Genomic DNA, 12,583 nt, shown 5'->3' on the forward strand with positions numbered 1-12,583 from the left:
ACGGGTACGGCATCCTAGTCTCCCAAACCACACTGTTTGGTGACCACTCCTATCAAAGCGTGTCCCTGTGCCACTTTCCATACACCTGCCAGTGTAGGGCACTGAACTTGTGCCTTGTTCCTTGAAACTCTTCCTTTTCCAGTCCCCCAGTTGCTAGCAACTTCTAACAAGCATCGGCATAGCAAATAGGTCTCGCCCTTGGGACCTTATAAGTGTTTAGCCATGCAACAGTTGCATAACTAAATACTTATAAGGTCCCAAAAGCGAGACCTATTGGCTATGCAAAGTGGCTGTGAAAGTTAAAGTGATCGCGATCGAACATCAAAGCGGCCGTGCGGCCGCTAAAGTGAAAGTAATCGCGGCGCACGTGCCTGCGCACATGCACTGTAGCTCCAGGCTGGCCTGGTAGCACTTTTTGGAGCCCTCTCAATAAGTCTCGCCAAACCAGCGCATGCGCTGGGTCAGGCAAAACCTAAAAATTTGGTGGTAACCTATATTCCAACACCTTTTTTGCCTTTCACTACCATTTTCAGATCCCTTCTCCCCAGGAGTAATTTCACCTTCTTGCCGGTGGTGATATGCAGCCAGTGCCTTTGTCAGCACAGCTGGACTGGTGTGGTTTATGGTGTGATCAGGGGACAGCATGTGCAGCCTGTGGACACAAGGGCTCAAACTGAAGCCCCTGATTGGAGTGTAGTCTAGAACAGGAATTTTAGTCCCAGACAGGCGTATAGTCTGCTATGGAGAGCTAGACAAGGTTGAAAGGTGAAACTCAGGCCAGAGACACTGAGGATTCAAAAGTTTTAGTTTCAGATTACTGTTGATTAATAATAAGCAGTTTTAGACCCCTGAACCAAATTAGAAATGAGGCTATAACACTAACACAAGCAGGTTCAAATCATCAATGCTTTACAAACTATTTGGGTTAAGGCCAGTGGCGCGGTCTTTGAAATGACATATAAGAAACACTCAGCAGAAGTATTTGCATAAGAATGTATGTCTTACTTCCATTTCTTAATGTATATATAATTATTGGTTTCTGTTTTATTTAGCTTTCGAATCCACTTAATACAGCAAAAAGATCCAGTTTTAACTGACATGTACCAGACACAAGCGCCATACAAGTACATAATAGGCCAAAAGCAGTTCTGTGATTACATTTCCAAAAGGGGAAAGATGTCTCAAAAGCTGAGAAATAAAGCAGAAAAGAACTTTGTGGATCCGAAAGGGGTGAGACTTACACTACTGTGGATTTACCTTCAAGATAATGCCAAAGTTGCTTTGCAAAGACCTGCTCACGCCACTTTCATACAGCTTCTTCCGCACATGACTTTCACCAGCTTCCCCAATGGCTCCGGACTGGTAGCCCAACAAGGACTTTAGCATCATTTCAAAAGGGTCCGCTGAAAGGAAGGCGACAAACGCGTCATTCAAGGTTGTACAATCTCTCAATCCCTTTCGCTAACCTGACACAAACTGGGCAACTGGAGACAAGAAAAGCAGAGATGTCGGACGCATGCAAGAGGGTCGACATTATGGTTAGAGGTCGGGCAACGGTACAAACAGCCATATCAGGGTAGATGGGGGCAGGAGGTGGCGGTACAAACACTGAAGTATGGAACAATTGAGCAAAAGGTGGAAGAGCCTGTTTCGAAACATTCAAACAGTAAGTAATAAAATAATACACCTTGAGACTGTTGATGATGAAATGAAAAGTTAGATAATTTAGGTAATTTTTATATCAAACCATAAGAAGCAAGTGAGGTCGAGCTAGGGCTGGGTACTGAATGAGTGTGTCCGAAATATGAAATCAACAGAAAATCAAGGTAAAGGGCCGGGTTAAGACGTTGTGTCTTGATCTATAGATGGGCAATGAGATCGATGTATGCAATGTTGTTACAGGTCACAATTACTGTGGAAACTGAAACAAATACAGATATAATATCAAATTAAGGAGAGAGTCTCAGATACAAGACCTGGGTGAATGGTGGAGGCCCCCGTGACTGTTATGAGGTAATATTGCTCACTGAAAGGGCTGTGAATGCACTGAACTGACTGCATCCGTCCTGCTAGACACAGTGGTGAATCGAGGTCCTTTATACCATAATAGAAGGTGTAAGGCTTCACTGCATGTTAGTGCTTAATATGTTGTCCGGGTGCAATTTTCCTCTTGTGACAGGGTTGGTGGCGTGCCCAGTAGCAAAAAGACTATATCATTTAAACACTAGTGTAACGTACAGCAAACTTCATGTTTTCTGATGTAAAAATAACTACTCGTAATGCAATTTCTATAGAAATTGTAACGTACAGTAAAACTGAAAAGCAATAAACAAATGGATCTATTATGTAATGTTTTAATGTGTGCCCCAGTAGCCTAGACAAGACAGACAGACCTTTACTAAGGGTGTGCTATTTTTTTCCTATGCAAAACTCATGTTTCAAAACTCTGCATGCTATGGAAATTTGGCACAGTTTACATTGCAAGAAAAATAATGCATCAAAAATAGGCACTATGGAAATAAATCTCTGCAAATACCTTTGTAGATACATGCCAATTTAGCTATCTAGGTGGCAAACAGCTGCTGCCATTATAGGGCACCCTATTCCTCACAAAATTATCCCTTACAGAACATGTTATTTAGATCATCCTATATTGTTTTATAAACGTTATATCACCAAGTTCAGATACATTAGCAAATTGATGTTCTCCACATCGGTACAACACGCTCCTGACAAACAAAAATTCAACGTAAGAAAACATTTTGGGACAGTGCAACCGAGTGCACACGGTAACAACAAAGTAGCAAAGTCACCTTGTTGGCAAAGTAATGCAGTCCCAACAAGGCATGGATTTCCTCAAACATTCCCTCCTCACAGACTGGAACACGTTCTTTAGACATTAAGGATCTATCTCAATGGAGGGGCCTCCCAACACAACCGACCTGGAAATGGACAACCTCTCCTTAGTTCAATGAGGTAGATGGCAAGTCCTACAGCATGCTTACTGCGGTACAAAAACATACTTCATACACGACGTTAGTGCTTTACGCTAGTCAGACTCATGACTAACTGTATCACTGAATAGCTACATCATCACATAAATCTTAGAATAGAATTCCTTTCAGCAATCATTAGGGTCAATGAAAAAACACAGAACTGGTTTCAGAGAGACACCTAGGAGGTAATACAAACGTGCAATACCAATGTTGTTGACATAATACCAAGTTGCAAAGTAATGTACAAAAAGGGTGGTCATAACAACAATGGGAGATTTTCTGGACGATGGGGCTACTAGGAGCATTTGGGGTGATAAAAGGAGGATAATGGAGGCTATCTTATAATATAGCTAGATGCAGCACCATGAGAAAGTGCCTAATAGAGTGGAAATCCATTGGAAAACTTGGAGACTATGGATTTAGGGCTAAAAGTAGGAACGGACGGCAACAGATTAACTGAGCCTGGAAGTCATTACCTGTAGTCCCGATTTGTCTTCAAACTGGTTGTATTTTTTGCACACATGCAAAGACTGGGATAAACCTCGTTCCCAAGGCAGGCAATACTAGAATACAATGCACAACTATGAGTGGAACACCATTCCTTCTGATGTCCACTTCATAGTTTCCAGCCATGCTAATGTTAAGGCCTTGCACCACTTTCCTCCCACGAGTTCGATGGGAGGACTAGTAAAAGAAGACACAGACTAACATCACACTAGGGGTTTAATCAATATTTTATGGTTCTCCTTGGAGGAGACTTCATTGTGACATTTTTTGTCAGGCACATCGAGTCAAGATAAAGTTAGAAGAAAAGATGCTCTGAGCTTGCTTGTGTTTAAAGTGCAGGTGCCCCAAGGGATTGTCAAAAGATGCCAGAGACTGCATGGCTAGTGTATGGGAGGCATCTTGAAATTAGAGGCACCTATCAGAGTAATGCTGGGAGAGCTCCACAGACGGCAATCTTATTTCACCTAAAACTACAGGCCAGTGTCATGACAGAATAACAGGCCTCCCTGCCAGCCCTCCATGCCACTTTTCCTCTACCCCGTAACTTCCCACATAAATGCCAACATTTTACAGTCAAGTGGGAGATTTAGAAAGAAAAATCGTGAGACTGGATTTTCCCCACTGACATACATTAGATCAAAGGCAATTGTATTGGGGAGATGGGTAAAATAAAGCCAATTGTGTCTTAAAAAAATCGAGTCTCCCAGCTGTTGGCATGTGTGCGAGGGCTTCTGTGCCTCGCGACGGGATTGCAATGTAACATATTTGCTTCTCTAATATATCATGGTCCCGATTTAAAAATCCTGTCCACTCCTGTGGAAATACATTTTCCTGATGAAATGTGTAATTGGGGGCCCCTATCTGCTGGACACCTAAGCCAAGAGCCTATTGATCTGCTCCTGAGCTATAGCATCAATGTGTGAGAGAACCGAGCTGAAGGTACATATCTCAGTCTCCTCGTCGTACTTGCATCCTCTCGTCAGCAGCACTTTCCCACATGCTGCAGTGCATGCTGGTCTGAAGGCACACCAGAACCTTTGAATCCAGGTTCCATCGAAAGACCCTAAACCTTCAAGAAGCTAGCCCGTGCATCGCAGAGTATTTTACCTGGGTCAGCCGGAGCCTGGTTGACTTCAGCCGAGATGCCTAATCGACCAATATCTCTAACGCGGGGATATTCTCTACATGGCCTGGTACTGCCTAAGTCCCTTCTTCATTAAAACCCAAGACCGCCCTTGGATGAGGACTCCCTCCCTCCTCCAAGGCAAGTATTTCAGACCACACTCTTTTGGATTAAGGGGAGTAACCCCCCCTCCCCCCGGCCGTATTTATTACATAATTAAAACATTGCTATTAATTTACATTATGTACAATTACGCAGAAAGTCCGGATCCCTTGATCGATACACGAGGTTACTTGTCTAACCTTAACATGTTACTAATACATAAAATTCCTATTGTAATCTAAACATGTATATACATTACTTTCTGCGTGTCCCCGCTAGAGCCGACGGCAAGGTCAATGACTGGCGGCCCCAGATCCCGTTAAAACGACAGACTCCACAGGGCAGATACAGCATAGAGAGCACTTTTAATACAATGAAAAGGCAAGGGTCTGTTTCATGCATTCTCCTCTGCGCCTTTTATAAACCAGGTGGGGAAAGTACTTCATTTTATAACCCTCCCCACCATGTTTTTTTTTTTTTTACAACAATCCCTGTCATTCAGTCAATCAATCAGAGACTTATAGTGCCACTAATCACCCCAGAGGTATCCAGGCACTTGCGTGAGGTGGAACTACTCAAACACCCAAATCTTGCGTCTACACCTGATGTCCGCGAGGGAAAAGGTGCTATCCAAGAAACAAGAATATGGACTACTGTATTGGAAAAGCCTGAAGACCTGCAGTAAAAAGGCACCGCTATCCAGTGAGATGCAAATCACTATGCTACGAAACAGAGGAACAAGAGTCTGCATTTTGTGAATGACAAGCATCCTACACACTCGTCCTGGTGGAAAACAATACAATTGCTCGACCTCCTGAAAGAAAGAGACCAGGGAATTTATAAGGCTAACAGCAACACTTACAGGTCCGGTTGGGGTTGATGTGCTGCCGAAAAAGATCGAGGGACCCCAGGCTGACCACCAGGCGCCGTCCAAACCAAAACGACGCCACCGGCCCAAACTTCTCATGCAGGTTCACGAGGAATTCGTGCAGACTGCCGCAGCTCACAATGTCCTGCAGGTTTCCATCTCTGTGGTAATAAGGAACAAAAACAATTTGAAAACAGCGTTTTAAGACTCATACTAAAGACTAAGTGGACTGCTGATGGGGCACGTTCTGGGTGGACTTACTTCTCATCTGTTGGTGTCAGGCCAGGAATACCTGAAGACTGCCTGGAGGCCTATGGAAGAGAGGGGAAAGAAAAAATATTAGATACAAATCAGGAAATGCCCGTTTCCCAGTAGAACATTGTGTGGAGTCTTAAGACCGTGAGCTGTTCTCACTCTCCTCCACTATTGAGAGCATCTAACTTGCAGGAGGATTTCCTCAAACACAAGTACTTTTTAGTATGAAATGCACATATCAATCGAAGAGAGAAAACCTTCCGCCTCTCGGCTTTATGCTTTTATGGCCTTTTTGTGGAAAAAACAGTCTGGGAAAGTCATATGTTCTAATACAATAGTATCAGCACATTCGGAGGAACATATATATATATATTTTAATATTTCATATTGCATCAACATGGCAGTTTCTGATGCCTGCAGAGGAGTACAAAGGAGGCATGTTTAGGTGGTGGCTATTTCCTTACATGAGTGGGAAGAGTATTTTGTTAAAGACAAGCTGTCTGTGATAAGTTTGCTGACAGTAGTATCAAAGGTAAGGATAGAGGTCATTAGCACTAGGGAATGCAGTTGATTATTGGGAGATAGATTGGTACAGGCGACCACACAAAATAAGATTCCTGAAGCAACTAGCGTATTGTGTTATTCTTATTAATAGTATAGCGTGATAAATAAAACGTACAAACATCACTGGATCATTATTATCATATGAGATTGTGCTTTACCATTGGTTTCTGGACCGCTCAATTCTCAGTTAAATGTTTTAAAAAAGTGTTTGTTCCCAGAAGTTGAATCATCATTCTTGTCATTTCCTGCCACTTTACAGCTCTTTCAATGGCCTCCTAGCCACAAATGGAGATGTACAATAAATCTTGGCTTATGAAAAGGTCAAATGCAAGATGGAAACTTAGGGGAGTAAAGGTCATTTAAGGATCTAGCTGGTTCCAGAGCCCAGCACAATGAAATTTCTTTTCAAAGACTGCTCTGCTGGAATTACCGGCATGCAGCAGCCTTAGGAGCTCATTCGACAACAAGAGTTGAAGGCCAGAATGCACAGGCCATCAAGCAGCATCAAACGAGCCATGCACCAGACACCTACCAAGGCTCCATAAGAGGAGACTTTTAGGTACAGCTCTAAGGGGCCTCAAAGACAACCTCTTGCCAAGCCATATCCAGTAGCCCATGAATGTCCTCAACTCAGTTTTGCTTCGTCAAGACCTTGAGCTCCATAGTCAAGCAAAACTATGGACAGGACTGCAAGGAAATCAATGACGACTAGCTCAACATGGGCTCTAGATATTGAAGGAAATCGTTAGTAATCCAGCATTATAATGAAAATACACTAAACAGAACTGAGAATGATGAAAAGTGTAAATTAAGAATTGATAGCTTGAATAATTATGAAAATATCCTTAAACATTTGAATCTTTTTGTATTATCAAAGATGTCCGCATTTTAGGATTAGGGTAGACAAAGCTGTGTGAATTTTTACGGCTGTATTTATGTACAAGGATAGATTTGAGGGTTAGGATAAGGAGAGGTTCATGGTAGAATGTATCATTATGCTAAAGGCTATGGTAGGTTAGAGAACCGGTTAGATTTAAGGTTAGGTTTGTGTGTAGGACTCTGTTAGACCTGGCATCTTTAGGCATGGTTTGGCCAGTCTTTTTGCTTCTGACCTCCTGTTTTTCATACCCCGACTACGATTGTGGTTCCTGGTTGGACAGGGTGCATACTCTGCCAAATAGACTCCAGTCAGTGTGAGGTTTGAATCAGTTTACATTTAGGGTAAGAATAGGAGTTTGCGCAAAAACTTATGGTGAGAGAATATTTTTGGGATAGGAACTAATAAATGTGCCTGGTGCTAAACTGCACAGACCTTTTAAAGTTTAGTCTTGCAGCAACAAATAAATATTTCCAATTTTATTTTAGTCACTGACACTTACCTATTTCACTTGCATCCATATTAACCAACAGTATGAATGTCTAATGTCTCTCACTATTTGATTAGATAAAGAAGATCTTGTTATGGCTATACATAAATAAAGAAAATAAGTGATGAAACAAAACCCAGAAAATGTGGGGTGCCTTCCAGAAAACTGGAACAGAATAAAAGATGCAGTAATCATATATCATGCGAATACTTAAAATAATTGTTCAGGTGTTTATCCTTGCCATTAAATGAGGGATTTTTAATGTGGGGCATCAGCATATTGGTTTCTGCTGTTCTAATATAGGGTTATCCATGTCCATGGACTAAATCCCTGGAGGAAAATAAATCTTTAAGTTGCAGTCTTGCCAACGCCATACTGGCGTTGGATTCTGCAGTGTGTAATCTGAGGTCCTCCCTGCGAGCTAGCTTCAGATCTTGTTGCAGGGCAGCAATTTCTTCCTGTCTTGCTTTATTAATTTGGGCTAAACAAGAAATTGCTACCCCCTGAATGAAGGCTTTAAATGCCCCCCCAAATAGAAAAACTAGAGGCCGAAACCACATTTCTCTGAAGGAATTCCTCCAGTGCCACTCACATAGTTGTGATCCATCCCTCCTCCGTTAATAGGGATTTGTCTAGTGACCACCTTGGTCGCACCTCAGCTGGACCACCCCTTTGAGGTCTAAAAAAGGCGCGGAGTGGTCATAAAATGGTTGCGAGAGTATACCTGATCTAGCTCTTCCCCAACTATGTGAGACTAAAAAAATAATTGATGTGAGAAGCAGAATTGAAGCGTTTTGAAAGACAAGTATACTCTCATCCCCTAGGGTGGTCAGCTCGCCAGGGATCAACCAAAGCAAGATCCCGTCCCAAATGGGCCAGAAACCGAGCTGATTTTGGCTTATTCTGAAGTTTATTTTTGCGAGAGAAATAGTGTTTTTCATCCTGGATGACGAGCGAAATACCCTCCGATTCATATTAGACCTGTATGCGGGGCCAGTACATTGTAAACTTCTTCTAACGTAGTTACCTCATCCTCTTCAGTCCCATAAAACCTGAATAGATGAATAGTTTGATTGCAAGGCTGCAAACTAACCTAAATCCACCTAGCATTGGGATCTCACACCACCCATAGAACTTTGCCGTTATAATTATGGATTAGAAGAATGGCCACCCCCCCAGCTGCTGCGGATGCCTGGGACACAAACTTGGGAGTAATTGGTTGTTTAGCAGAAGCCTTCAAATGCGTCTATTGGAGTAATATTATTTGGGTGCCGGCTGAGTTAAGCCATGAAAGAATACATATAAACTTACTATGATTATTGATTCCATTGGTGTTCCAGGAAACAACACTAATGTCCTCCATTGTTATTCATGGGATGGTCATAGTGATGTCTACGCATTAGCTGCCTATATGTTCATATCAAGCCCTAAGGCAGTAGACCCTAAATTTCCAGCTGGCCTGTCCCTGGCTAATCTGTCCCAATTGTGCTATACCCCAAAAATTTCTGGATTTATGTAATAGTGCATCTGCTCATAGTACTATAGCTGCTTGGAATTTTGCAATCCGATTATCGCTTGAAACCCATCCCCTGCCCTACTCCTCCTCCACAATGTCTCCTTCACCCCCTCGAGTTCCCTCACTGCCTGGGGCTCACATGGTAATTCCACCCTCCCCCCTTCCAGGGAATTAGTCAATCAGTGGTCTTGTTTTCAGCGATTTTATGAAGAGAGCAAGCATGTGGGGCGCTTTGTGGCGTGGTCAGTTTAAAAAAAAATGCAACCAGGGAGCCATTAAAACAATCTTTGATCTTAAACAGAATTGTATTGTAACGGACATCGAGTAGATTGGCAGGGTGTTTTTGGATCATTGCACAGATCTCTATGCTTCTACCATCTAGCTCGATTGAAGCGGTCTTGCACCTGCTAAAACTTCCCTCATTGAATAGCGAACTTTGAGATAGGGTCGGGGCTCCCATTAAGTGTAAGGAGATTAAAGAAGCTATTAAACTTCTGCCTAATGACAAAGCATGTGACAATGATGGCCTGCCACCCAAATTTCACAGCACAGTCGGTGAATTTTCTCGTCATACTTTTTAACAAAATCCTTGATGGATGGGAAATCTTTAAGGGGTTCACGGACGCAGTCATCGTCAACTTTCTCAAAAAAGACTAACTACCTGAACAACCAGATTCGTATCGCCCAATCAGCCTCTTAAATTACGATTATAAACACTTCGCTAAAATCATGATGCTACCACAAGCCCCAGCTGCGTCATCATTAGTACATGGTCACCAAATTAGATTTTTTCTCAGGCGATCAATGTCAGTGAACACAAACGTTCTTGCTCAAGCAGTCGACTACTATGCAACCAATAAGATCGAAGCCACTATAATTATGCTCAATGCCGAGAAGGCTTTTGATCACGTACAGTGGGAGGTCCTGTTCGCGATTTTACTGCGCTTTGGATTCCCTTCTAACTTGGTTAGGTTGTTGAATAACCTATTGGCTAAGGCTAAGGCCAAAATTAAGATAAATTCCCAAGCCGCAGGACTTATCCCTATTTCTAGGGGTATAAGACAAGGCTGCCCTATGTCGCCGGTGCTCTTTGCTCTCTTTGTGGAACCTTTGGCAGCGGCCCTCGGACAAGACCCCGAGATTCGGCCTCCGCTCCGTGGTGCTCTGAAATTAAAACTGTTTGCTGATGACATTATTCTTTATTTAGCAGGCACAGCCAGTAACGTGCAAAATACTTTTACTAAACTACAATCTTTTTCCGATATCGGGTGCTATCACCCTATAACAGGGGTCTTCAAACTGTGGGGCGCGACCCCCGGGGGGGCGTGGAGTGATACAAAGGGGGTCGCACATTCCCAGGCCCATAGAACTACAAGGGCTTCAGCCCCCCTCCTCCCCGTCGTGTGTTTCAGCCCGGGCTGCTGCAGCTGTGGGCTCGGCTGGGCAGTGTCTGAAGTCTTATACTTCCGGCACGCCAGAGTTTTTGACAGGTCGTTAAAGACCATTTGCATATTTACATGCCTTTGTAAACTGGTTACCGAGGCTTAGTTTTTTCTGGTTCCAGCACCCCCTGGGCCCCCACTCTGCCTATTCCTTACATTTAAACAGTTCTATCACACGCAGTTGTGAATACAACTCCTGGAAGTTAAGAATGCCACAGTTCAACAACAAATTAAATTAACCAATAACAGAAAAAACATTCATGTTATGTTATATGAATTTATTTCGCGCGCAGATACTCGACAGAGTGTCCCGGCGCGTACTTGGGAAAAGGAGACACAGACTAGGGTAACAGCTAGAAGAGAAAGGTTTTCAACTTTTTTTTTTTTTTTTTTTTTAAATCTTCAAAGGTTTTTTTCTGTACACAAATTGTTTTTCACTTTTGCCAGTTTCAATTAGAAGAATAATGTATCTTATAACAACATTATATACAAGTACCTTTGCATCTCGGCACTCCAGCTCGTGACAATTTGGTAATGTGGATGTGCTGAAGTTGTAAAAATTTTAAAGCACTGAGTATGTAGGCTTAGGGAACAGTTTGTTAACCTGCGGCATTGGCAGAGCCATGAATCTAGGCTTTTTGCCCACTCCTGCTCTGGGACCAAAACTTGTTGTGCTTTCTGGACCAGAGCTGGAGTTTGATGAATATGCAGATTTAGATGTAGATAAAGTCCTGGAATAATTGGATAATGCATTTCATGAAAAGGAATATAAAGTAAGGTTGCCAAAAGAAAAATGCCTGCCGTGTGTTGTTTAAAGAGCCTGCAAATACCTCCTCTTGACACTAAATAGAGTTATTAATAAAAAAGTATGTATTCATTTGCTATGTGACTTTTCTGTCTTTGTTCTCTTCAATTATCAGTCATGGATCATTGAGTTAGCCCTAGAACACAATTAAAAGTGATTTCTATTTGCTGTTCTAAGTATGCACAGATAAATGCTGAAAATACGGTTTAGGTGACTGCTTATTTTTGTCCCGTCTGGGCTATCAAAATAATGAGCTGGCAACCCTAACCATAGGACTGAAAGTTTATTGCAGGATCAGCATATTATTTATTTCCTCCACCCTCGAGCCCTGATTAATTCCATAATAGCAATAGTTTAACTTATATCTTAAGCCCTATGCCGCTGTCAATAACATGCTGAGTTACTTCAAGTGTCTGGGAATGCACCCTGCATTCACACAACTCACTCCTTATTCTCGCCCTTCACTTTCACGCTCACCCTGCACTCACAGCGATCACAATGCACTCACACTGATGACCATTCACCCGCTCACTCTGCACTCACAGTGATCACTCTGCACTCACAATGCACTTGCGCTGTTCACCCTATACCTCTCCCTGCAGTCACACGAGCACACAACTCACCCTGCACTCCTATGACACTTCACTCACCTGTCCACTTCTTGCTAAATCTGCAACTCACTCAAACAAGCCCATCACTAACCATGCATTAATTCATCCCACTCTGCACTTACATGCGCACCCAAATTCATATATAAACGCAGGAAGTGAGTGTGAGCGAAAGGTGAGGGCTACTGTTAAACTGTATGAGAAGATACCTGAGAGATGATCTGTGACCTAAAAAGATAATTTGATGCAACCTGGGTGAGGGACAGCAGCGATAGGGGAAGAGAGGGAGTACTGGGGTGGGTGCTGAGCAGTGTTAATTTGTAATAAAAACGTATGCCAGGGCCCTCACCAGTAGGCCACTGCAACTTCAACCACCCACCCAATGCCTTGCCTGTGCGGCCAATGACAATACCTATGCAACTACCAATCA

At 42.8% G+C, this 12,583-nt stretch overlaps 2 protein-coding genes across 6 annotated transcripts in view; one reads left to right on the top strand and one right to left on the bottom strand.

The window, feature by feature from the left end:
• Window positions 1-12,583, bottom strand: part of CYP20A1 (cytochrome P450 family 20 subfamily A member 1) — a 279,688-nt gene that overhangs the window by 260,608 nt on the left and 6,497 nt on the right. For all 5 annotated transcript variants that reach the window (XR_014980004.1, XR_014980003.1, XM_085648947.1 and 2 more), the window contains exons 2-4: window positions 5,858-5,907; window positions 5,591-5,757; window positions 1,258-1,403 (exon numbers count right to left, since the gene is read on the bottom strand). Coding sequence is in view for 3 of the 5 variants with exons in the window: in XM_085648947.1 (XP_085505073.1) it covers window positions 1,258-1,403; window positions 5,591-5,757; window positions 5,858-5,907 (363 nt within the window). In the remaining 2 variants the exon portion in view is untranslated. The remainder of the gene's footprint in view (window positions 1-1,257; window positions 1,404-5,590; window positions 5,758-5,857; window positions 5,908-12,583) is intronic.
• The window catches only part of LOC146858183 (interferon-inducible GTPase 5-like), a 300,592-nt gene that overhangs the window by 45,661 nt on the left and 242,348 nt on the right, over window positions 1-12,583 (top strand). The window lies entirely within an intron of this gene.

Source organism: Triturus cristatus, chromosome 3_2 (assembly GCF_964204655.1).
Source record: "Triturus cristatus chromosome 3_2, aTriCri1.1, whole genome shotgun sequence".
Lineage (NCBI taxonomy): Eukaryota > Metazoa > Chordata > Amphibia > Caudata > Salamandridae > Triturus > Triturus cristatus.